The sequence below is a fragment of the Ramularia collo-cygni genome, assembly GCF_900074925.1.
Source record: "Ramularia collo-cygni strain URUG2 genome assembly, contig: RCC_scaffold01, whole genome shotgun sequence".
NCBI lineage: Eukaryota > Fungi > Ascomycota > Dothideomycetes > Mycosphaerellales > Mycosphaerellaceae > Ramularia > Ramularia collo-cygni.
Genome location: NW_019716255.1, coordinates 2704320 through 2729452, shown reverse-complemented (window position 1 = coordinate 2729452; position 25133 = coordinate 2704320). Strand labels below are relative to the sequence as shown.

Sequence of the window (25133 nt, the reverse complement as noted above, 5' to 3'; positions counted from 1 at the left end):
AGCGACTGTGGAGACACAATCAACTGGCAGGTCCTACCGACGACAGTCATTGACTCGTGAGTGCGGTACAGACTAACTTGTCTGACCTCTACTCTCAACCGAAGAAGTCAACAAAGACACGCCAAGCGAGCAGATACTCCGTCTACATCCCAGTGGAAGGTCATCATGTCGACATCTTGTTGGACACACAGTCCATCTCAGGGGGTCAACAAAACAAAGCACATTCATTGCTGATCAATCAAGGAAACGCTTGGTTGAATGTCTACAAGTACTGGTTTTGCACATGTCACAGACCTCGTCAGGTTCCTAGACCTCTCGTTTTCTATCTTCATTCGCAATCCTGTTCCTTTTATGAACCTTTGGGTACAATTCAATTTCGCCCACAGTGTGCTTACAACCACCCTCTCTTTTGAAAAACAACATACCAGATTACCACATTGCACTCACGATCCTAACCTTGGAACTTGTTCTGCGGGCAGGTCTGCTACGACATCTTCAAACACGGGCACTCGCCCCCCCAGACCAACCAAGCTTCTCAACTCAACTGGTCACGTTTCCCGGGGCTGAGCTTCTTGGTCCATCTACAGTGCGGTATTCCACCGGTACTGATCACACATCCATCACACATCAGCTAGTGTCACAGGAAGAACAACCCTTCTTCACCACCCCTTGAGTCTCAGCGATGTTTCCTGCAAATCCAATCCACGATCCGGTCTGGCTATCATCCACCCCTACTGTCCCAGCCACTCCAAGCCATGACCCAACATCGATTCCACAGAGCCAATCCATCCCCAACCCAAAACATACCCAGAAACGAAAGGGCACATCCCTCCTAGGTGGTCTAGCTCAGAAACTCTCTCGAAAAAAGGCCGCACCTGCTCCACCTCAAGTCTCCAATGTAGAGATATGGCGAGCAACAGCCGAACACGTCCACCCAAATGCTGCGCGGTTGGGAATGAATACCTTTGACTTCAACATCGGCAGCTCAAGAGATGCCGCCAGGAAAGGCAGGATTACTGAGAGGGAGCTCAGTCCTAGTGCTGTTCCCGGCCGGAGCAGAAGCAGCTCGCTGAGTCTGTATGACAAGCACAACGCTCCCACACGAACTTCGGCAAAGAGGACGAACGATTCGGATTCTGAAAATGAAGACCGACGAGGAGGAGGAGGAAAGCACCGCCCGGGCTGTTCTGCGTACTCGAATGTTGCGAGGGAGAGAGCATCCGGGTATGTTGCGAGGAATTCTAATTCATCTTCTTCCTCGTTGGAAAGAGGAACTTGCTATGGATCTGCACAGGTTGCACACCTCACCGCCGGATATCCTCGCAAGATCGACACCAAAGTTTCTCGGACTTCTGATAGTAGCGTTCAGTCTGCTATCAGCTCTACGGGAAGCTCGGTGCAAAGAAAGGGATCTTCCATCTTTGATCGACGGAGTTCTCGGTGGGACAGCACGGGTACTGATATCACCACGCCTGACATCAATGATTGCCAGAGCAAGTCCAGCTGCTCTGGGAACGGATCTCAGGGATTCACAATCGATCGTTGCGCTGAGGCGCAGTATTCCTCTGCCATCGTAGAGGATCCAGAAGAACTATGCTWGGATCTTCAAGACAAAAATCCATTAGCGACCGACGCAGAATACGACGACTCCCAAGACGACGACTCCCGCTCGCCGACTCTGGTGGAAGAATGTTCGACAATCCCACAAGAGAGCCTTCCATCCGACCTATTTCCCGCCCCATTCGTCACCTCCGACCTCCAAGTCCACCAAGTCCGCGTCCAGGACTTCTCAGCGGGTACGCACGAAGTCCACAACTCGGTGGATATGGCCGTCGATATCATCGCGACATACCCTCAACGACACCGAAAATCCATCTTCATCGAGATGAACGATGACGAACCCTGGATCTCAATTCCTCCAGTCGAAAGCGGAACAGTMACCATCGATGCTCAGGACAACGAAGCATGGCAGGAAACCCTTCGAAATCTCTCCGTTTCGGCCGTGAGTGGTAATGCACGATTCTACTCTCGAAGAGATTCCCAACCGGCAATACTCCCTGTCGTGGCAGAGGAACAGTCAGAATCTCGAGCATTCGGACATAAACGCAGTATCGGCGAGGAGACATTACCGGCGACGACATTTGAGCCTTGTGGGGCATTCCCTCTCTATGACCAAGCGATTCATAATGAGGGACAACAGGATATCGTCGAACCAAGCCATCGAAGGAATAGTGCCGTGTTGTCGCGCCCGAAGACCATTTATGTGATTCCCGAAACGGGGAAGCAGAAGATTTCTGGGAGTTATGAGGAGGAGGATGATGAGCTTGATGAGGCTGGCTGTTGCTGAGGATTGTGGGAGTGAGGGGCGGTCTGCTTCTTCTTCGGAATTCTTTGATGTTGGGGATGGATTGGAGAGGGTTAGGGAGGAGAGGGTTGTGGAGATGGTTTAGGGAGAAGTTTGATGGGCGATGTTCGTAGGTGAAGAAGAATGTAAAGCCTTCATAAATCTAGGATTCTATGATTTGTTCTGTGGTTGGCCTTTGTGCGGATAGGAACCTCCAACTTGGCAGGGCGGTTCGATATTCAGGGGAGATCGTGCAGCTGAGAAGTAGATGTGACTTGCTCTCAAACGTAATAGACGCCCCACTCAGCCATCACAAGCCTACTCAAAGATAGACGTAGAGAAACCGCCTCAAATTGAAAATTATCCCTCTCGATTCTATCCGAGAGCGGTATACCTCCAACTTAGCAAGGCAGATGAAAAGGCGTATAATGTAAGGTGGTGATAATGCGTACAGGTGGATGTAATGTACAGAGTTCAGAATGAAGTAAGAACGGCTGTAATGCACCGGCTTTAGTCCACCACTCCTTCTCTAAGGCGTTCCAAACCAAGCGAGGCTGGACTAGATGTTAACATAGGGGGGGATAGTACTCGGAACAACTCGATGAGCTGGCGAAGAAGTCAAGTCTTGGTTGTCAGGACCGTCTTCCCGACATTTTCACATAGCTCAACCGAATCCACAGACAGCCTACCGAGAGCGAGAGAGACCGAGTAGTATTATTATCGAACACCTAAGAGTGCAGGCGGGCAGTTTATAGGAGACTATTATTCCGTAGAGACACGGGCAATTCAAGGGGCTGTAGTGGGACTGCCACTTGTATGGCTTCCCTTTATCGCTGTCGCTTAGGTTAGGGTAGCGACGCCGTAGTTGAAAGTACTATCTGCCATCCATCCCATAAGTAGTGTCCATTACCTCTAAACTACGAAGACGCATTCTCTTCGGTTTACTAGCTACGGTGCTTTTTCATCGGAGCGTATGGTTAGATCTCCTTCTCGAACGGCTTCTTTGTTGCTTCGTGTCTTGGCTGTTTTGCGTCTGTGAAGGAAGTTTTCTCGGTGTATATGAGCGTAGCACCCAGTTGTAATCCGTCTCGGTTGTAAGTCGCGAAAACTCGAAGTCACTATAACGGGGATCGCCTTCAGTCCGCACGCCAGCGTATTGAGTTGCCGCCCTTGCAGTATCCCGCCAGTCCAACCGCGAACGAAGCTGAGGGTTGGGAGCACACATGCGGTAGTCGTGTGTTTGCCGGTTGTATTCTTGACCCGTGGGCAACGTCGCGGGATCCCCGTATACCGACCGGGCATTGAACTCCGAATCGTGCACTAGAGTCGGATCGGGGCCCTGCCGGTTGGTTATGTGAGCTTCTTGTTGTCCATGCTGTGCTCTCAGAGCGTCGCGTGGCTCATGCCGGGTTGGCGGCAGCTGCCCGCTTTCTGTGAACGACGTTTCCATCCACACTAGAGGTCGCCTCTTCAATTTTTTAAAATTGAAGCTCGCAAAGAGGAATGTATAAAATCCGCAACAAATCTGGAAATTGAGCTCTCTATTCTGAATCAGGATTATATGCCTCCTCTGAGATCCTCCAAGCTAGCATTGTGGTCTTGAATGCAGCGGGGAGCGAAATCGAGTAAAGAGGAATGTATGACATCGGCCACAAATCTGGAAACTTAGCTCTCTATTCTGAATCGGGTTTATATGCGTTTGGGATCCTCTAGCTTCGCAAAGTGGTCTCGAACGTAGTAGAGAGCGAAATCGAAAATCAGATGTGAGCCACATTCACCTACCACCAAGCGCCCCTTTTCCCCTCACACCAGACTAAATTCGTAACAAACGCCCAAGCCTTGCAAAACACCTGAGACTTTCGCTCTCTCTCACATCTCGAGCCACTCTGCGAAACTGACGGGATCTAGAGMCCTGAAAAGCACATCTCAAACGGAAAGCGCAAAAAAAGTGAGCTGGACCCCTACTTCACTTTCCCACTAGTGACACTAGCGCGGTTTGCGAGATCAAAACAGCTTCGTCGCTTCCAAACGCTTTCAAAATTTACATCCACCTTTGAAGATGTTCCGCTGCGTCGAAACCCCTCCCGAACCCTCCTTCCCACCCTCCCCCATCACCTACAGCGCCTCCAACCAGCCCCTGATCGGCGACACGGGCGCCCCATTCGCATACTTCCACACCAACAACGCCCGCACCAACGACAGGCGCAAAGAAGCCTTCCACACGGCCATGCGCGGTGAAATGAAGCTCAAATTGAGCGAATTCGGCATCACGGAGCACTACATCACGGCGGAAAACACGCTTTCAGCAGCCAAACCGGCCGGAAAGCACATTCCGGTGCTCATGAACGCGGTAAGTGCCGTCCAGACCTCTCGTGACGTGATCATCGTGGTTGGAGAGTCCAGTCAGGACTGTGGCGTGTTCGCCTGGCGTTTGGTGCGCGGGGAGGATGCATTGAAGCGCGGAACAGCCGTGGGTTTGGCGGGCGCGGTCAAGGAATTCGGACAGGGATTGAAGGAGGAGGATGGGAACAATGGCGTTCCTGCCTTGATTTTCATCAATCCTGGTCAGCTGTACTACAGCTTCCGCGAAAAGAAGGCCAAGACGCTGGTGAGCTGGAATGATGGCGAGCGGGGCAGCAAGGGACAAGAGTACCCGGACGAGATCGATGTGGAGAATAAGTTGGAGGGTGAGTTGGCTTGATATTCCCCTCTTCTGATCTGGAGAGCACACTGACTTTTCCAATCTCACAGGACATACGACTGCCGGAGAGCACGTCAACACCTTCATCGAGACCATCCTTCCGGGGATGATCAACAACCAAACCCGCATCTACTTCATCGCCATTGGTGAGTTCTTCCCATTCTCATCCTGCACATTCTCCACTGACAGTAGATTCCAGGCGATGGAGCCCAGCACGTCCTCGCAGCTCTAGACAAGCGGATTGCCGATAAGACCATCCCTCCGCATCTCTCTCGCCAAATCGAAGCCGTGGCCCTCATCTGCCCACAGATCACCACCCACAAGAGCGAACTCGACCCGAAACTCCTCATCCACCTCGCCACCGAAGCCAAATCCTGGGTCCTGTCCAAGGAGCCACTGGGAGAGCTTCTCGCAGTCCCACACGATCCTGCTCGCATCGACCCGAACAGCTTGGGCGAWCGCCTCGAGGAGCACCCTACCATCGAGCTGGACGAGTTGGGATATCGGAGCGAGGACAGCTTCATTGAAGTCAAGAAGGTTGAGAGTAACGACATCAGCATGGAGGAAGGTGAGATGGTCGAGGACGAGTCGGAGGAGCAGGAAGTCTGGGAAGGCGAGCCGCCTCTCACACCAACTTTCAGCGCTGGACAAGTCAAGGATGGAATCATCGAGACGGCTTTCGACTGCTGCATGCAGAAGGTGCTGGAGTTTCTGTGGATGCGGCGTGAGCAGCAGGTCGAGCATGAGAGATTCCGGCGCAAGTTCGAGCGATTGACGTTCGTTCAGGAGAGACGTTATGAGTACGATTCTGATGCCTCTGGCGCTTAGAGTTCGTCTCTCACGGAATGGACTGTGGAGAAACGACCGAGAGGACGTCAACAGGCTGTCCTAGTCATGCAGTGCGGCGAGCATAGCGTGATCTTACGATCCGAATGAGCAGGCGAGAGATACCCAACGAAATGCATTCGAAAGTTCGAGAATCGTTCCAGTGCATTCAATCGTGATGTTGTTCAATCCCACCCTCCTCTAATAACCGGCCGAGCAGGATCCCAAGGCCCATAGATCTCATTCTTATACCTCTGCAAGCCAATCAACCACCAACTCGTAACTCCCATGCCACCCAAACATACCATTCCTCCCAGAATCACTCCTACTCCAGCCATGACTGCTCCACCCCCACTGACTGCCATTCCCAGGCCGGCACTCGCTACAACGACCAGAATGACTGTGAGGAGAAGATGGCCTGTCCATGTCACTTCTCTCAAATGTCGCCGAAAGACGGGGAATAGACCAAAGACTTCTATCGAGAAGAGAGTGAGACTGAAAACATGTGTCGTGCTCGGTAGGCGTGATGCCAGGACTGTGCTTGCCATCAACGCGGCATTTGTTGATAGACTGGCAGGGAACTTGCTTGATGCATCCGCTCCGTAGTCGAAAGTGAAGACATTGAGTGCGATGAGCCAGGCAGACATGGCCCAGATGCTGTCCGGCGAGGTGCTCCGCGTGAGGGACTTGAGGATTGGGGAGAGGCCAAGCAGGGAGCAGTAGATCAGGACTGAAGACTTTGCTGTTGTGAGGCGGGAAGCTGTTCGTGGGGAGAAGTTTGAACAAGGGTAGGATGTGTATTGAGGCATGAATGAAGGATGTGAAAGAGGTAAAGAGTCTGGGGAAGTGGGTGACGCAGAGGGAGCGCGAGAATGATGTCTGCTCAGAGGAGGAGGGAGATTTTCCTTCAGAGGCGGCAGATCCGTGATGCTGAGTCCTCCTCCACCAAGTTCCGTGGTATCCGAGGCAGGGGATAGAAGGTCCTCAGTCGCTGATTCTCCCACTCCATCTTCTTCGCTTTCTTCCTTGTCTTTCTCATTACGATGCTCCCGTCCTTGCCAGCAAGATTCCCTCCATACCCACCCTGCAACTGTACAACCTGTAGCCCAGCCCACAACCGTCTCGGGCGCAACTCTTTGCTGATTGATTCCTGTGAAGCAACACACGAAGATGACTACGCTGCATAAATGCTGCACGATGATGGTGCTATCAGCCACCAATGGCCAGAATTCATAGGGTCTCAATTTGGGATTTCTCTGTAGGTGATCCAGGAAAGTCTCTTCATCGGTGTAATTATCGGGGAATGGCTGCTTCACCCACAACAGTTTCTTCCATTGTGTGGAAGCGGAAGTGGGGAGTTTATCGCGGCGACGGCGAGATGAGGAGCGGTTTCGTCGGGACTTGCGGGAGGCGTTGGTCAAACTGCGGTGCGGTGGAGAGTAGATTGCGTCTTCGGGGCGGAGAAGGGTGGAGGATGTGGTGCTACGGAGAGAAGCGGGGCGGGATGTTGACATTATTGCTTCATGTTATTGGGCATGGAGGGTTTTTGGCATGTGAAAGTCGGAAGACGCGAGGTGAAGGATGATTCGCGTTTGGCCGATTATGTCATGCGCCGATATCGGGGCAGAGGACTTTTCGGACCTGCAACTTCAACCAGCAACTCCTATGTGTTTGTACATTTCATCTTCAACATCGTTCATCATATGCGGCCGGCTCGAGAATGGCAGCATGTTGCACCAATGACCGCCTGGCGAATTGTAGGAGAGTCGCAAACAATGGCGATGTCGGCTAAGAAGGATTTCGTTCCATAGCGTCTGGTCTACTCGGCACACGCCCTGTTGTCATTGAATTTCTCAGAACCACTTTCTTCCGTTCCTACATCACAAACATTGACGACAAGAACTTTCCGGCGCTTCCCATAAGTCTTGTTCTAATCACCTCCATCGGATAAGGTATCCACTATTCAATAGAGAGACCCGCAGGAAACCACACACAATGGCCATCAAGGAAGATCAAATCGAAAGTCCAGGCCCAACCATACACTCCCAACCCACACATCTCACAATCCTCTCTTCATCCCAGCTCAAATCCTCTCCTTTTCTCCCCTCTCTTGTGTCAACAATCAACAACGCATTCCGCGTTGCCAAYGCCACAAAACCAGAACTCGGCCTAAACAATCAAGGGGATCGCTTGACCTCAAACTTGGAATTCCTCACCAATTTCGCGCATCCCGAATCATTCACTCTAGTCATCCACGCCCCAGACTCTCCAACGGTATTAGCAACAGCAAGCGCGAGACCTTATCTCGGCCCCAACACCTCCGGAATCATCTCGAGAAACACGCCTTGGGAACGAATCCTGCCTGTACAGGAAGGTTGTGAGGAATGGGAATTGAAATTGATGTGTACTGCTCCTGAAGCGCAGGGGCTCGGCTTAGCGACGTATATGATGGGAGTTGTGGAGGAGGAACTGAGAAGGAGGAGAGGAGGCTTGGGGAAGAAGTTGCGGATCCTTCTTACCACGCCAAGGGAATTGACGGGAGAGTTCTATGTGCGGAAGGGATTCGAGAAGGATTACGAGACTTGGAGGGGAGAGGGGTATCATTTCCACATTGTGCACATGTCGAAGGATGTTGGTGGTGCTTGAGAGGTCTGGCGTGGTTACCCCAGATTTCGGCAGAGTATGTCGGGATGAGTATAGAAAGAAGGCGTGGTCATGGAAGGTTGCTTTCTAAGACATGGCATAGATGCTTCTTCCGAAGTACGGGGGAGCGGTGGCCACACCAAGGCGGAATTGTGGAAATAAACTGCAAACTGCAGCTTCCTACGCGCACAGCACGTGGAGCGAACAATGATACAAAAACTATTGGCATATCTTCTGAAGATACTCGTAACCTGTGTTGACGGGGGCATGACTTCTCCATTGGGCTCAAGGGTTAGGGTTGGGGCAACATCAAAATCATGAGATGCCGGTCCAACTCCCTGCGATATCTCTGCAAAGTCCGGTGGACGCGTTGTGATGTGCCTGTAACTGTTAGTTGGTTCTGGTTCGGTCCAATGATTCTTAGCTGCATGGTATTTTGAGACAGGCTATTTATAGTTGAGTAAAGTTTCCAAAACTGAATAACGAAGCGAATAGTATCGCATTCGGTGTGCAGGCCAGGAATGACGCTGTTCTCTGTCAGAATCACCATATTAATGTGCTGGTGATGCGAGAAGAGCAATGGAAGCAAAATGAAGGCCTGCAACAGTGCCTCTCAAACCCCGGTGACTTTCCAAGTCACAAGGCTATACCCATTCCCGACGACATGATCATCAGCGCTTTTTTCCCGATTTCCATCGTCTGCAGACAACGTCTTTTTGAACAGGAGGTCGCTCAGACCCACATACTCCTTTCGAGCATCTCATCGCTGGTGCGTTGGCATGGAACCAATCCTCGTCATACTACAGCGAAAGCGGATGTTTGGCCATCAAGAATAGCTTCCAATGCGAAGAGATGCTGAATACATGAAATTGTCTACGCACCTTTGTTCACTTCCTTCTGCACAGAGGTCAACTTGTCTCCTCCAATCTTACCAGCTCCATCTCACCTCCAACCTCCCACCTTACAAACCTCGTCATCGATCAATCTCAACTCCGCTCACCGATCATCAGGTGTATACCAGCGGCTCGAAGGCCCGACTCATGCCAACGGCAAGTCCAAACAGGAAACAACCCCGGATCGACGACCTGCTTGGTTCCGTTGAGCTAAACCTGCCTTGGCGCATTGCTCATGAACTGCGATCGATCATTCTCGAGTCGCTGAACAATCGCAACATTCTAAAGCACAATGTCGAGATGATCCAGAAGCGCTAGTCTTTGCAAGCCGTCGTTGCAACACGACAGGATAGATACAATAAATGCATGTCGTGTTGCAATACTCACAGCTCGAGCACGGGACATTTCCTCTGCCGTGTGATGCTCGCGTCGGTACCGAGCCAGAATTTTTCATATGCATTTCCACAACGACCCGTGAGCATTTTGCCTGGAAGAAAGGTATACGTACCTCATTGATGATTGGCTGGAGCACAAAAGACGAGCCTCACATGTTGTGTACGCGGCGTAACGCGTAAGGCTCGTCAAYAGAAGCCGATGGGACGGTAACAAGGCACAGAACTTCCAGTACCACACCGCATCGATAATAGTTGTTAGAGCCTGAGCCATCCGTTCGAGAGGCGGCCGTTCGGCGTTGGGTGTTGCTCCCGCCGGCCCATGATGCGGCCGAATCGAGTTCAGCCTTGTTTGGCGAAGATTCACCGGGGATGCAGTTGGGGAGCGTACCGGTGGCACAGATGATGGAAGAGGGCGGTCTGTTGGTGAGGCACGGCAGGAAGCAAGTCTGAGATGCGCTCTCGCTAAGGTTTGTGCGAGCGCGCAACAGCGCTGTTTGGATGGTAGACGCAGGCGTGAGGCACAGGAGGCACAGGAGTCTCGCTTGCTCCCCTCCCGCCTTGTGCGCTGGGTATGCGGCACGAGAGGAGGGCGATGCACCACTGCGGGAAGCGAACGATGCGGTGATGGTCACTTCATGCTCGCGATGATAATCATGATGATGATGATGAGGAGATGGTTGCTGGACTTTTTTGACAAACCACATTTACCGTCCGCGGCGTCTAGACGGCCAGGGACGGCGTCTGTTTGCGAATCGGTGCGAATCGGATCTACGGCGGCTCGATCTCCCGGCAGCAGCCAGTCCCAAAGGCGTAAGTTAAGCGACGGAGATTTGCCCGACAAGGGCTAGTATGGCGGGCGGCCGTTGGATCCTCGTATGCCGCCTCCCAGACGAATGAATTGTGGTGGGAAGTGGTTTGTATGAATGGACGTTCGTCTTGCTCGGATGTCTGGTGACGCTGCTTCTTCATCTTCTCATCCCTCGTTCTTTCCCTTGCAAGAAACATCCAATCCCTTGCATGGTGAATTCCGGCGCAATCACCGCTTCGAACCCCAGCCGACGCACTGGCGACGCTCACTTTTCGTCGCTACCACTCGACCGGTATTTTGCGCCGTTTCATGTGCAACACACAACCTCATCCAGCGATTCGAGGCGTTGGCCGATTTGTCAAGACGAGGCTGTCACCGGTTGCCATCTCTCGCGTAGGAGCGGACCTCTGTTTCCTCCCCTGCTGATCGACGACTACGATCTACCGCCCACACACACCCAAGACATGAGATAGGAACTGCTTCCATTCCAGTCACCATGTTGGAGCACGAGCACGATCACGACCTCTCCTACCTGCTGGATGTGCTGGACATCAATACCGGCGAGACGGAGGAACAGCTGGATGATCGATTGAGGCTCCAGGCGAAAGAGGTGGGCGTCGACATCGAGGACAGGCAATCGCTGGCAACACAATTCTCGGAATACTCTCGAAGATCAGAGTCTATCGATTCACGAGCATCCCAATCTACAGGATTGACCTCACACTTCTCTGAAGAGCGACGGCCATCTCGTCCCTCCCTCTCCTTCCGCGACTACGATGCCTTTTTGGCGACCGGAAAGCCCAACGGCCGACATTCCCTGTCCTTCTCCCCGAATCACTCCACCTTCTCCCTCCCTCTATCCCACCCTTCATCCCCGGAACCCAGTCCTCGACGTCACTTCCGCCGGATACGAGGGTTGAGCATGCTTCGTTTGACCCGTCCGTATGCCTCCTCCTGCCCGCACTGTCCCCTCGACTCGACCAGCCAACGACGGGCAGTCTACAAACTTCCCTGCGGCCATCGTGTGTGCACACAAGCTTTGAGGAACACCGTCCGAGCCGCAATAGAAACAGCCCGCGGCTCCATTCCTTCATGTTGCAGCAAGCCCATCCCTGGGAGTCTCGTAGAAGAAGTCATGACGGAAGACGWGCAAGCCGCTCTGCTGGAGAAGTTGGATCTATGGGATGAAACCATATCTCTCGCCCCATCCGCCGACACCTCCCGAAGAACCTCCGTCCCTGTGGGTTCGACTTCCAGCCGCGCGACTTCCTCTTCTGGCGACTCCCATGAGGAAGAGCCTTCCTCGGAGACACTGCTCGAAGTGGCGCGGATCACGGCTTTACCAGAATACACCACACTCCTCGCAAGTCAAATTTCTCAACGCATTCGCTTTCTTGCTTGGGCGAATGGCAAACGCACTGCCTTGTCGGAACAACATGACTGTTTCCGCAGCGCGATGCGCACCTCCCATGAAGCCGCTATTGAAGACTTGGCAGAACGCCACGCTCAAGCTCTCTCAGAAGCTGAAGATAAACAAGTCTCCGCCGAAGCCGAGCTTCTTGAACTTCACGAACGGGAACGACTCTCCTCCGCTACTGCTCTTAAACATATGGAGACCTATTGCGCTGGAGTCTACTCGAACGKTACCCCTCATGGACGAAGCATCACCGAGCAGGATATGCTGCTCATGAACAACGCTCGGAGGGAGAGGGATGGAATGGAAGGCAAGCACGCCAGTGCTATCAATGTCCTGCGAGGAGAACAGGGACGGAGAATCCGGTATCGGGTCGAAAGGCAGGAACGAGAAGCGCAGGAACTTATTCGGGGACAGAGAATGGAGGAGTTGGAGTTTGAGCGGAAGTGGTCCGCGGAGCAGGTGGGATTGGAGGGAGGGTTGGAGGGAAAGAAGAGGAGGATTGAATGGAGGTGGGAGTTGGAGATGGCTGTATTGGCAAAGAAAGCCGTCGAGATTGATGATGGAGTCGGCGTTGTCAGACTGCCGACTGCCGGATGGGGAGAGGAGATCAAGCGGCCTGATGGATCTGTTGGTGCTGTGGACGAAGTGATGGGGGGGGAGGAAACATTGAAAGGTGGAGATTTGGAAGTCTCCACCACCGATGTTGTGGAGGTGCAGAACTGACTGGAGAGGAAGCAGTGCATTGATCGCTGGTTTGATACCCCGAGCTTGCTTTTCACATTTATTGTACGAGGATGGGTGGCATTGCATGGCGTTTGTTCGGGAATATGTGGCTGGAGCTACCACGATGATGATAAATGATATGATATATGACTTGATGCATAAAGCGCATCGTCATTCGAATGAATGGATCGATCCCTCGCCCTGGCCTTTTTCACTCGGCCTTTTTTTCCTTTTTTTTCTCCTGTCTGCCCTTTCTGTTTTTCTCGGGCGACTGTTTGAACTTGCTTCTCGACTTTCTCCGCTGCTTCTGCTTGTACTTTCATCAAAGCAACCCTAGTTCACTGCTTATATCGCACAGCAGCAGCATCGCTTTGGAGAAGAGACAATTTCAAGCTTACAGACCCTCGAGACAATTTTTATAATTTTCGAAGATCGCCGAACATGCAGCAGACTTCACCGAATCCAGGAACGAAGAGAACTCTGCTTTGCGATGCGAAGAAGACGACTCTGGCGCGAGCGCGTGAACCGCTTGCTGAGTCATGCGGACAACATGTCTTTGYCACTAATGATGGATGAGTGGCTGATACTTCTCCTGTTAGCCTGCCGCAGCTCATCCAAAGGATTCGATGGAAGTGCGATGCTCTTCGAGATTGAGCAGCTGTATAATTGACTTGACAACGCACTCTTCAGAGAGTGACTTTGAGCGAGCATATTGGTCCGAGCACTAGCCGTTTCTTCTTGAATCCGGTTCTGATATGAACATTTCGATCCCTCCGACGAAAGTTCTCTCCTGGCAGGGAATCGATATCCAGAAGGGAAGGCAATGGACGCGGAGAATAGCCACAGTCATAAAAGCCTCTGGAGGCTGCAACCTCGGTGCAACTCTGCCGGTCAAGCTACGTGGCTTCCATTCCGCACCGACGAACATGGTAAGCTCCGGGATATTCTTCTCGCCAGCTGTCTTTTCTGAGTCTACGACTGAGAGCAAAGCCACGGTGGCAGTTTCTCAGAAGAAATGCCGTATCCGACACCGAATGCCTCCGTCATTATTGGCATGCCGCATGCTTTTTATCATTCTGAGGCTATTTCGACCTTGACGGCGAGTCTTGATGCCGAGTTTCCGTGTCGCGAGATGATGGTGTGAGTTGGTGCGGTATAGACCAACAGGGTGAGCTTGCGTCGATCCGTTCCGAAACTCGGGGTAGTCAGTAGTTAGTGGAAGAAGTTGTGGAGGTCTGTGGGTGGCATACAGTACTGATGTCAGTCAAGGACTAGCAGATCGATACTTGAGCACGCATCTCGATGTGCTATCGATTGGTATAAGTCTTCAACAGACACAGCGTTCACAGAGAGACGGCTCCACATCGGTCATGACTTCGCCGTCATGCAGTCTCCATCGAAGATCGACACAGGAGCGATATTCGTTTTCATCAAGGTCTCCAACACCACGCATTACTTGCATAAGCAATAGCAGCCACGATAAAATAGCCGAATGACCATATGTAAGCACCGACATTGAAGAGCCCCGAACGCCAAGCGATACTTCGTAGCTTGCCTGTCAAAGATGTGGGGATCATCCCTGCATACTCAGGGGTGCTTACTACAGCCGGGCATAGCTTTCCAGGGCTGCATCGACATACCAAGATCGATCGTCCATCGGTATACTACCAAAACTGGACAAAAAAACTCATGTTGTCAGATGGTATGCGTGTAAAATGCCCGAGGAGGCCGAACAAGCAAGCACGTAACGTTCGGTGGAGGGGAGCATACCGCCTGGACAGTGATGTGGTGAGGATGTAACACATACATATATCTAGGTGTTCTCCTCGGAATAAAATCATCGTTTTGTTATCAATCACACACAACTCATCGCCAGAAGTACCCCCCACTAATACCAGCCAATCCACAACCTTGACACAATGTCGGTCTCTGTAAGAACAACCTCCTCATCTTCCCTCAATCTCCAACTGACGTAAGATTCCAGTACGCAAACCTCCCTCCTCAACACGCCCGCCTCGATGCATCACACAACAACTACCTCGCCCTGATGGGCAAAATCCTCCACGCTCCAGTCTCCTCACCCAAATCCATCCTCGACGTTGGAGCCGGAACTGGTCTCGCATCCGTATCCCTGGCGAAAACTTTCCCCGGCGCAGCAGTCACAGGAATCGACATCCAACCTGTCCCAGAAATCCACGCCAAGCCCGGCAACGTCACGTACGTAGTTGGAAACGTCAACGATGCCTCCCTCCCAGCTCCATTTGACGTTGTCTTTTCCCGTCTGATGATCGCCGGAATGACCAACTGGCCCGGTTACATTTCAAAGGTTAATTCGCTGTTGGCTCCTGGAGGATGGGCGGAATTCCAAGAATTGAACTTGCAAATGTTCGATGCTGCGGGGAATGTTGTCCCAGATGATGGACCCGCAGAGCAAATCTTCGCGACTACGGAGAAGATGGGATTGGATTTCAAAGCCGGACCGAAGATCAAGGGATGGTTGGAAAGTGCGGGATTCAAAAATGTTGTGCAGGTGGTTTATGATTTCCCTCTTGGAGGAAAGGGACAGAGTGGTGTGAAGAAGGACTTTGGAGAGTGGTTTTTGGGAAATATCAAGGAGACGCTCCCGATTAGTGCGCAGCAGATTTTGGGAGGTTTGACCCCTGAGGTTGAGGCGATTCAGAAGACGAAGATGGAGAAGGCGGAGGCTGAGGGGTGGTCTATGAAGTTTTATGTTACTTATGGGCAGAAGTAAAGCTGATCTCGTGATTGGATCGGACTGGATTGGTTAGCTGAGTTTGAACGCAGCGACGTGGTTATGAAATGTCTTGGTGACGAAGCTCGTGACTGTGCTTGGATCCCATCTCATGCGGCGCTTCTGGCCTTTTCCTTGCGTTATCGAGAGGCATGATAGATGCCTGCTTGACGTAGAATGGTCCCGAAGTGGGCCGGGTCCAGGCCGTCTCCTACCACGACAAGCAGCAGGTCCCCCACCACCTTGATAGTCCGTCCCATAATTGTCCTGGTTTCTGGCTGATCGCTCGTAGTCTCGTCACCCACATCTTCCATCGTTCCCTGATCAGCCCATCTTCCCGCAAGACGCTGTGTCATGTCTTGTAGCGATTGAAAGCACTTTTTCATCTTTCTACCCTCGTGCTATGATGGAGAAGATATCCTGACCAGTAAAAGCGATCAGAACGTACTCGAAAAACGTCCACTGCTGGTTTGAGGCTGTTCAAAGCTGCGGATCGTCGTATTTGTAGCATTCAAAGTTTTCACCAAATCCAGAGTTCTTCACAGGTTTTGCCAAAGAGGCAGTACTCTTATCACCTAGAAATACCCGCAAAGCGTCTCGGTGGTCACTTGCCCACATCGCAATCACAAGGAACTGATAGATATCGCTGGGGAGCCGGAGTCATATATCTTGGCCATGCGTGATCTTGATCAGCGCAGAAAGGATGGTGACAAGGTACTGTAAGGTGGCAGGTTCTCGACATCATGCGTGGTTAGACCGAGTTTGCCGTTCTCGTTTCTCGTGGAAGGCGTTTTTCTCGATCCATTGTGTTGGGCGCTAAAGCTGATGTATTGTATGAGATCCTGAAGCAGGTGAGATGAGTGTGTTGAAGATATGTTGTGGTCGATGGGAGTATATATTGAGACAAGGAATATTTGTTTTTCAGCTTCGCGACGACATGTGGGATTGACGCTTTCTAGAGAATCTGTAGTATGACCAGACACACCTACCGAACGAAGCAGTCACCTGCACTTGTTTGGCGAAAATTTCATGACTCGTATTTAAAAATCATCAGCTTGGTTAAACATCATCAGCTTGGTTAAACACCATCAGCTTGGCTTATCCATCTGTCGTCTCTACGTATAGCACCTTAACCCTCAAACCACGCACTCCCATGCATCAGCACTCTTGTAGTTTGCYGGATCCTTGCATCGGTTTCTCAACGGGTACTTGCAATGCTTCCTCTCGAAATCCACGCCTTTGGTCGGGTCGTCCTATAATCGCAAAATTCGTCAGCATCCCGCACCTTTCTCACTCACTCCACGCTGAATACTCACATTAACAAACTTGACACCCGTCACACTCTCCGGCGCCGCATCACTGCCCTTCTCGACCCAATCAACCATCCTCATCAGCACGTTCTTCTGGGCCTCAGGACTTGCTCCACCCTGGCTTCCAATCACCCATGCCCCGTTGCCCCCACGACAATGACCCATCCCGCCGACTCTAAAGAAGCGGTAGAATTCGTCGAGCTCCGACGGCGGTGCGCCCATGGTCGTGACAACGTGTTCATAGTATCTTGGACTGTTGGTGCTTGGAATCAAAGGATCCGCCTGCCCGTGATAATGCAATAGCTTCCCTCCACGATCTCGGTATGCGGAAAGATCACCTTCCCAAGTCTCCACGTTGAAGGGATTGACAGAGGCGGCGTATGCAGCAGTTGCGCTATCCAGCGTTGCAGGATCCCAGGTGGTGTCGTTGAGAATTGCATAGCGGAACCAATCCGCTGTGTAAGAAAACGGCTGACCTGTGAGGAGGATTCTTGAGGCGGCTACTTCAACGCCAGGTTGCAGACGTGGGTAGATCAGAGCGCCGTTCTCACCGTGCAAGTCGGACAGAACTGCGGAAACGGTTTTGATTTGTGCAGAGGTTAGACAACTTGATGTGTTTGTTGCCGTGGAGGGACATTGAAGTCCGACGGGCGTGTAAGTGCAGAGTTCAGGGGCCTCGATAATGTTGTCTTCGACTCCGTCCAGACCATCGCATTGTTTCATTACGTCCTGTTGGACCAGCGCCCATTCTGCTGGGGAGAGATAAGTCTCTGAAGTGTTGGATCCTGTTTTTGGATAGAACGACCCCGAGAATACCGTCAAATTATTGAAAGTCAAGGCGGGGGCTCCAGCTACAATCCCATCGAAGAGATCCGGGTACGATTGTGCCATCTTGAAGCCTTGTCTCCCGCCTGTCGAGCAGCCCAAGTAGTAAGACTTCGTGTAGTCTTCCTCGTAGAATGCTTTTGTGACGGCTTTTCCAACCACTGTCTCGGTATACAAGCTCCTCCAAACGAAGTCCTCCAGAACGTCTGGTATAATAAATTCCTCGCCCGTGGTGCCGTTGTGTCCATTGTTGGCCCCAACACTAGCAAAACCCAGTGAGACTCCATACGCCATGTCTGCATAGCCCACACAGCCGTTCAGGCCGCCATTTCCGGTTGCGAGGAAGCGACCAGTCCAGTTCGAGGGGAGCCAGGCTTCCATGTGGATTCCTGACCGGGATGAGGTGGTCACATACATTGTCAGGCGACATATTTCTGTGTCCACGACCTGGTATGGCTGACCGCAGCTGTTGGGCGAGTCATCATAGGGAAGGGTGATGTTTGTTCCTGCGGGGATGCTGGTGCCGGCATAGATTGTCAGATTGGGATAAGTGAAGGTCGAAGCAAAGTCCGAGCATGCACTGTTGGAATATTGGATGCTCTGCTGAGCAGCCGCTAGTGAACCGAGTGCAAGTAAGAGGGAGTTTTTTTTATATGATGGTGTCATGTTTTTGGTGTCCAAGTGTACCGTCGAACAACGGTCAACGGCAGGAAAGAAAAGGTAGTTGAAGGTCCAGAAAATCGATTCAGCCACCAGCAGGCCACGCGATATATGCACAAGGAGGTGGGAGAGCCCACCTTTTTAAATAAAAGTCTGCCATCGTGAGGCGGGCTCTGTTTGAGGTAAACAGCACAACGAATCGCTGGACGAACGACAGCCTAGAGCGGCAATTGACTCCGGCGGCCAGAACTCCACACTTCGGTGGGTCTCGTGTGCTTATGCGAACCCCGCATGCGATGCGGCGGTATGATCAACAATGGGTATGGCGAGAAGCAGGTGGTATTGAAGATGTCGGGTATTCGGTTAAATCCTTGCCGGGAATTTTCCAAGAATCGGCACTTCGACGCGGGATGGGAAGTCTGTGGCTGGAGATGCCAGTCTCCCCGCGACAGGTGAAATCTGTAAGCGATCCATGTTCAACATCCCAATGCGATGGTCAATATCTTTCTTCATCGCCTGCCTGTGTTTCGTACAGAACCAGATTGGACCTGTGCAAGACATCCACGCCCGTGTCTACGATCTTCTGGATCGCCTGTCTCAATCTCAACTTGCCCGGACGTGTCATTGCTCGACTTGGGCTGAAATATACGTCGTCCGAGAATTTGTCAAGGGCTCGTAGCCAGGGGATGAGCGTCGTCTCGGGCTTGTTGACAACAAATTCGCATTTCCAGTCACTTATACCAGACCATTCTTCTGTTTGAGTCATGGAGGTCTCCAACCAGTCGACCAGTGACTCCATGTCTTCTTCTCTGATCTGCCGACGTGATCTATACCTTCGCGAACATCGTCCGAATCGCAGCCTGGGGGTGATGACGGTACCAAGTCTTCTGTAATCCTGAATTTCCTGTCGCGTGAGGGCGTCTAGAAAGTCAAAAAGTGTATCGAAGTTCAGATTATACACGTCGACTGTGATCTTCCCTGCTTGTCTCCATGAGGTTGGCGTGAGCCGTTCCACGATTGGCTGAAGCTCTGCCTGGATTTGCCGGTTCACTCCGGAGAACGGAGAAGCCAGTTGGAAGGGCGCTTTCCTGTTGTTACGCACGAGAACCGGGCCATCGCGTGTTGCGTGTTCGAATATCATTGCGCGGAGTTCGTAAGGGAGTGCGAGCAGGGGGAACGCCTGATTATAGATGTCAGCGGCTCTCTCCTTGTGGAATGTGTGATTGCTATGGGCGGTATCGCCTCTGATGCCATAGCCATACTACGACAGAGGGAAACGCAGGGAACTTACTTCTTTGGCAGGCTGCGCTGCGGATGCTGCATCATCTCGCGACGCGGCGGGTGCAGCTGTGCGGGCCGCGAGGGCCATCGATCTGGTGTAAGGCATGATTTTGACGTGTCAAGTGTGTTTGCTGAACGATGATAGATTGGGCGTGCGTGAACGTTGTATGAAGGATGGTGAACGTTCTAAGAAGTGTGGTCGGGTGGAGGGATGGAGAAGTAGAGGAGCAGAGAAGCAGAGAACAAGTAGGTGGGTGGTATGGCCGCCAAGCATATTGAGGACGCTGTTCAGACTTTCGGGAGCAACCCTCGCGAAGGTTTACCTCAGACGAGCAACAAGGCACGACGGAAGCAAGACAGACGGTGAAGGGGGACTACGAAGTTGAATTGAAGGAGAAATGCTTGTGGTATACTTAGGTTGGATACAGGTAAACCGCCGTCCTCTCAGGGAAGTCGTACAACGGTGTGATTTTTCCCGTAGTGCGCATGCAGTTCTCATCCTTAAGAATAGGTTCGAGCGTGATGAGATGTCCACTCCAGCCAAGTAGCGGGGCCCGCGCACTACAGGTAAAAACGCACCGGAGTGCAGTCCTTTATCTTGAGACGAGTAGCGCATAGCACCCTGATCGCCATTTTGATTCTGGATTGATGACAACTTTCATGAGATTTGCTTCAGCAACCAGGATTGGACAGGGGTGCCGCGCTACTCGTCTCAACTTGAAGGAACGTATGGGTAGAGACGGTCGTTCGCTCGTTCGCATGTCCGCGGAGGCGCAAGAAGGATGTCTTCGAGTATCCAACAGAGTCTTCGACCGGTCGACATTCAATCGTTACCTCCAAGCTGCGCCTCGACATTCAATCGTTACCTCCAAGCTGCGTCTGTCGGAGATTGCGACATGACTTTCTTGTCGGCGTCGGCTCCAGCGCGAGGTGGTGTGCGAAGATGAACTGGCGGCTGAGAGGAACTGGCAGCGGGAAGCGGACGACGTCGATCATACTGGCCTGGCTTCCGACACAGTAAACTCCCTGGTCCTCCTCAGGAGTGAAGGAAAGAAAGAGAGGAGGGAGCGGAGAGAGGAAGTCGATTGAGACACGTTGGGGACATGAGGACGACAACGGCTCGTTCCGCAGCCTACCAGGTAGGTTCACTGTTGACGAGTCAGACTCACGACGCTGTTCCTGACCCGATATCGGCCACCGGAGCAAGCAAGACAATCACTCACTCACTCACTCACTCACTCGCCAACACTCCTCTGGCTATCACATCATGGCATCCGTGTGGGCCGAATACCGCGACCAAGTCGCTGGAGGCTGGAAATGTATATCCTACGAGATGTTCGACTGCAGTAGCGGTGAACGGAAACTACTCGCCAAGCCTCACGGCGACAGTCCTCTAGGCAGAGTCTCTATATCCCAGGGTGGTTGGCTGGCCGCACATCTCCTCAGACCGGATCGCGTCGCTGCCTTGCCGTCTGGAAAGCCGTGGCAAGTAGCTCCTGATGCTGATCTCGCATATGTTGCTCGCGGAATGTCCATGTACTGTGGCTACTTCCAACTCTTCAAAGACGATACAGGAGGGCTTTATTGGCAGACGACAGTCGAGGTCAGTAGCGATCCGAGTCGTATTGGTGGGATTGAGGAACGCAAGGTCATATTGCAACAAGAAGGTGGGAAGCAGTATATGATCTTGGAACCGAAGCAGGATATGCTGCTTGATGTAAGTATTGAGTGCCTGTCTCGACATGTGATAGATATTGGCATTGACAGGGGGTACAGGATGGAACGAAGACGAGGGCTATTTTGAAATGGGAGAAGTTCGAGTAGAATAACGACAGATTGAAGCAGGAGTCTTGCAGAAATTGATGCTCATACATTGATCCAGCATACATTGCATACCATGCATTTGAAAGTCGATGCAACACAGACGTTTAACTTCTCGGCAGATGTCGTCTACATCCTCAGCACATCACTCCATGGTCAYGAAAGTTCGACGTGTTTATTCGTTGATGCTGCTTGGCTACATGTTGGTATCTGAATGCGTCCGCTGGCGTGTGCCGAGCCGGGAGGCACTGTGCAACACATCTGCGTTCTCCTTCGGGACAATATGGAATGATTTCGTATGACCATGTGGACAGCAAGACCATATCGCGGAGCTGTATTGTTAGTAACATCACGCAATCGGTATGCTAGCGAGTCTGTCTAAGAATGTCCCAAAGATAGGCGTCAAGCTTTGATGGTCAGAGGTATCAGCCATATGCGACCTAGAACGGCATCTTAGGCGCTCTTTGTGCGGCAGGCGAGGCCTGGCCGGTGTTGCATTCAGCTCGTGTAACACTGGCACAAAGCCGCGAACGCGCTGGCGAGCTGTCCGTCTCCGTGTTCGTGTACGTGTGCTGGCCCTGGAACTTGGGAGCCGACATTGTCGGCATGACTTGTCGTGTTGCGAACGAAATGTGGATTTCGGAGCAGCAATTCCGCCATCTGCGGGAAATTCGGTCAAGGAGGTTTGATGGMGAATGTAGAAACACTCGGGCATGTGTGTGCCACCAAAAGATGTGACATGCCGTCAGTGTTTGAAGACAATTCTGTACAGAGTTCGATCCGTAGCACTAGATCAACGTTGCACTCGGCTTTGCTTTGATATGGCTTGCAGCTATCAATAATCATCTTACGTAGGAATGTTCCCTTGAACAGCCGCGCACGTCTGCCAACCACCTACGTATATAGCACCAGTGCGGCGCATCTCGTGGGTGACATGCAAGGAATGTCCTGTCTGCAGACGTCTTGTGGTTTGCCTGTGATTTCGGGCTGACAGGGTGGTTGGTTGGCTATTGGCTGCGGCAGACCCGGTTGGGCATGAATCGAAGCTGCAGCCGGGACATTAAAGGCATACCGCCAGGTTGTTATAGATGTGTGACGTTGATCGGAACAGGTGGGAGATTGTGAGACAGACATTGTAGGATTGTAGGGCGGTGTCGTTCTCGGGGAGTGCGATGGAAGGAAAAGTGAAATGATGATGGGTGAGTGCAGGTGTCGATGATCCATCAAATCGAGATTGATGGCTCTCCATCAAATTGGGAGGGATTGATGAAAGGTAGATGTCACGGCCCAATCCAGTGGCAGGGCGCAAGGTGCCTGCCTCATGAGCCCTAAAGCTAAACTCTGCCGTCACGCCCTTCCTTCCTCCACCTTCCCACCGACAACAGACCGCAACAGCAGCAACACTGCACCGCGCTTCTTCTTGCGCGCTCCGCAACTAATTTGCCGTCAGTGTTTCTCCTCGTTCGGCGCCGACACGCGGCTCTCACCTTATTGAGCGCCCGTCGGCTATCACAGCTAGCCCAAGACACTTCCAAGGTACGTGGACACGACTTGTCACCGAGACGGCCGATCACCGGCCTGCAGCACCCTTCCTCCCGCGCCTCTGGCTGGCTGCGCGCTTTTACTGGCATCTTGCGGCCTCTTGACCTCTTGACCTGCTTGCTTCATCAAGCTCCACTTCCCCGTGCACACCGCAAACACACCCTGCTCACCGCTGTGCCCGAGCGTGCTCTCTTTCTTCCCTTTCTAACCTCCATTATTCGCGCAGCTCGAGGTGGGAAATTTGGCACCCTTTGTTGTCAAACTCCAAGTACGTCGCAATCCGGCCGCCCGCAAGCGATCGACCTTCTGTTTCGCTTGGCAGCCGGCTTTGAGTTCCAGCTTTGACCTGAGCCTTCCAACTGACATCCGGCCTCAGCTTGCTCACTTCTTCGTCACCACCGACACCACCGCTCCCCACCCCGCTCCGTCACGCGCCAAAACACCAAGAACGGTAGAAATACCGAGCCGTCGCGCCATCAGCGGTAGTGTCATCCTCCTCGACACCGACATCGACCTCCCATCTTCCCCGACACGAGCGTTCTCGTGAACCCATACACCCACCATGACGACCATGGTATGCCCGTGTCCCTCCCCGACGACGTGGTGGCAGCATTGACACTACAGCAGGATCTCCGCGTGGGCAACAAATACCGCATCGGCCGTAAGATTGGCAGCGGCAGTTTCGGTGACATCTACCTGGGTATGTCTTCCCCCAACATGTGCTGCCCTTCCGAACTCACTCACTGACCACTTCTATAGGCACCAACATCATCTCCGGCGAGGAAATCGCCATCAAGCTCGAGTCGGTCAAGGCCAAGCACCCACAGCTGGAGTACGAGGCCCGCGTCTACAAGTCGCTCGCTGGCGGCGTCGGCATCCCTTTCGTGCGTTGGTTCGGAACAGAATGTGACTACAACGCCATGGTGCTCGACCTCCTCGGCCCCTCCCTTGAGGACCTATTCAACTTCTGCAACCGCAAGTTCTCGCTCAAGACGGTCCTCCTCCTCGCCGACCAGCTCATCTCCCGCATCGAGTACATCCACGCCAAGAGCTTCATCCACCGCGACATCAAGCCCGACAACTTCCTCATGGGCATTGGCAAGCGCGGCAACCAGGTCAACGTGATCGATTTCGGTCTGGCCAAGAAGTACCGTGACCCCAAGACCCACTTCCACATTCCATATCGCGAGAACAAGAACCTTACTGGTACTGCCCGCTATGCTTCTATCAACACGCATCTCGGCGTTGGTATGTACAATCCATGATCCCTCCAAGGAATGTCCATTAACAACCTCCCAGAGCAGTCTCGTCGCGACGACATGGAGTCCCTGGGCTACGTCATGCTGTACTTTTGCCGTGGTTCCCTCCCATGGCAAGGTCTTAAGGCGGCCACCAAGAAGCAGAAGTATGACCGCATCATGGAGAAGAAGATGACCACCCCGACCGAGGTCCTCTGCCGTGGCTTCCCGAACGAGTTCGCCATCTACCTCAACTACACCCGCAGCCTGCGCTTCGACGACAAGCCAGACTACTCTTACCTCCGCAAGATCTTCCGCGATCTCTTTGTGCGTGAAGGCTTCCAGTACGACTACGTCTTTGACTGGACCGTCTACAAGTACCAGAAGAACGCCCAGGCTATTGCTGCGGCTCAGGGTGGTACTGCCGCCGAGGAGGCCGAGGAGAAGTCGGGCCGCCGCACTGCTCAGGCTACTGGTGGACAGACCGGCCAGCTCTCCAAGGATCGTCGTGGCGCGGTCCCAGCGAGACCCGAGGGCACCGGAATGTGAGTGCACATACACATGTCCTGCCACTCTCCGTCTTGTAAGGCGCCTTCTCCTCTGCGTTCGAACTTGCTTTGGCGCGAGGGGATCATGAAGACTTTGGCTAACGACATTGCTTCCTCGTCTTTAGGCAACTTCGCTCCAGCAAGCGCGGTGCTGATCAGCCTGGCTACCAAAACTACTGAAAGGCTTGCAAGCACGGGCAGGGTCGCCACTCACAACTTCAATCATCAGCAAAGCAACACATGGCAGCATCGGCCGCTTGTTTGTATTTGCTCTTCTCTGGAAAAGGTTCACGCGGACTGAACCAGGGATCCCCACTTTTCATATCGGTTTTGGTGCACGTTCACATGGCTGTTGTTTCGCTTCTCGCTTGCATGCTTTCTCCCGGACGAATCTCAGCTCGATCACT

The 25133-nt window shown here is 52.6% G+C and overlaps 11 protein-coding genes; 8 read left to right on the top strand and 3 right to left on the bottom strand.

Annotated features, from left to right (window-relative positions):
- Nucleotides 1-955: 955 nt before the first annotated feature.
- On the top strand, nt 956-2347 carry RCC_00918 (uncharacterized protein; the record flags this gene model as incomplete). The annotated part of the gene is made up of 1 exon (XM_023766133.1): nt 956-2347. The coding sequence occupies one exon, from the start codon at nt 956-958 to the stop codon at nt 2345-2347; it is 1392 nt and encodes a 463-aa protein (XP_023621901.1).
- A 2056-nt stretch (nt 2348-4403) lies between these two features.
- Nucleotides 4404-5873, top strand: RCC_00917 (uncharacterized protein; the record flags this gene model as incomplete). XM_023766132.1 has 3 exons in its annotated part: nt 4404-5031; nt 5096-5191; nt 5245-5873. 3 exons carry the CDS (start codon nt 4404-4406, stop codon nt 5871-5873), a joined length of 1353 nt encoding a protein of 450 aa, XP_023621900.1.
- A 182-nt stretch (nt 5874-6055) lies between these two features.
- Nucleotides 6056-7384, bottom strand: RCC_12277 (related to N-acetylglucosaminyltransferase complex, subunit PIG-C/GPI2, required for phosphatidylinositol biosynthesis; the record flags this gene model as incomplete). The annotated part of the gene is made up of 1 exon (XM_023766131.1): nt 6056-7384. The coding sequence occupies one exon, from the start codon at nt 7382-7384 to the stop codon at nt 6056-6058; it is 1329 nt and encodes a 442-aa protein (XP_023621899.1).
- A 481-nt stretch (nt 7385-7865) lies between these two features.
- RCC_12276 (uncharacterized protein) lies at nt 7866-8516 on the top strand (the record flags this gene model as incomplete). Its single annotated transcript, XM_023766130.1, has 1 exon — nt 7866-8516. The coding sequence occupies one exon, from the start codon at nt 7866-7868 to the stop codon at nt 8514-8516; it is 651 nt and encodes a 216-aa protein (XP_023621898.1).
- Nucleotides 8517-11105: 2589 nt separating this feature from the next.
- On the top strand, nt 11106-12749 carry RCC_00916 (uncharacterized protein; the record flags this gene model as incomplete). Its single annotated transcript, XM_023766129.1, has 1 exon — nt 11106-12749. One exon carries the CDS (start codon nt 11106-11108, stop codon nt 12747-12749), a length of 1644 nt encoding a protein of 547 aa, XP_023621897.1.
- A 1919-nt stretch (nt 12750-14668) lies between these two features.
- RCC_00915 (uncharacterized protein) lies at nt 14669-15501 on the top strand (the record flags this gene model as incomplete). XM_023766128.1 has 2 exons in its annotated part: nt 14669-14680; nt 14734-15501. 2 exons carry the CDS (start codon nt 14669-14671, stop codon nt 15499-15501), a joined length of 780 nt encoding a protein of 259 aa, XP_023621896.1.
- Nucleotides 15502-16637: 1136 nt separating this feature from the next.
- Nucleotides 16638-18302, bottom strand: RCC_12040 (related to Probable feruloyl esterase B-2; the record flags this gene model as incomplete). XM_023766127.1 has 2 exons in its annotated part: nt 16638-16754; nt 16818-18302. 2 exons carry the CDS (start codon nt 18300-18302, stop codon nt 16638-16640), a joined length of 1602 nt encoding a protein of 533 aa, XP_023621895.1.
- Nucleotides 18303-18792: 490 nt separating this feature from the next.
- Nucleotides 18793-19683, bottom strand: RCC_12039 (uncharacterized protein; the record flags this gene model as incomplete). XM_023766126.1 has 2 exons in its annotated part: nt 18793-19476; nt 19588-19683. 2 exons carry the CDS (start codon nt 19681-19683, stop codon nt 18793-18795), a joined length of 780 nt encoding a protein of 259 aa, XP_023621894.1.
- Nucleotides 19684-20910: 1227 nt separating this feature from the next.
- On the top strand, nt 20911-21401 carry RCC_00913 (uncharacterized protein; the record flags this gene model as incomplete). XM_023766125.1 has 2 exons in its annotated part: nt 20911-21294; nt 21354-21401. The coding sequence occupies 2 exons, from the start codon at nt 20911-20913 to the stop codon at nt 21399-21401; spliced, it is 432 nt and encodes a 143-aa protein (XP_023621893.1).
- Nucleotides 21402-22719: 1318 nt separating this feature from the next.
- RCC_00912 (uncharacterized protein) lies at nt 22720-23487 on the top strand (the record flags this gene model as incomplete). XM_023766124.1 has 4 exons in its annotated part: nt 22720-22843; nt 22918-22934; nt 23167-23208; nt 23317-23487. 4 exons carry the CDS (start codon nt 22720-22722, stop codon nt 23485-23487), a joined length of 354 nt encoding a protein of 117 aa, XP_023621892.1.
- A 15-nt stretch (nt 23488-23502) lies between these two features.
- RCC_00911 (probable casein kinase-1 hhp1) lies at nt 23503-24906 on the top strand (the record flags this gene model as incomplete). XM_023766123.1 has 5 exons in its annotated part: nt 23503-23514; nt 23568-23640; nt 23700-24188; nt 24240-24723; nt 24852-24906. 5 exons carry the CDS (start codon nt 23503-23505, stop codon nt 24904-24906), a joined length of 1113 nt encoding a protein of 370 aa, XP_023621891.1.
- Between the last annotated feature and the right edge of the window lie 227 nt (nt 24907-25133).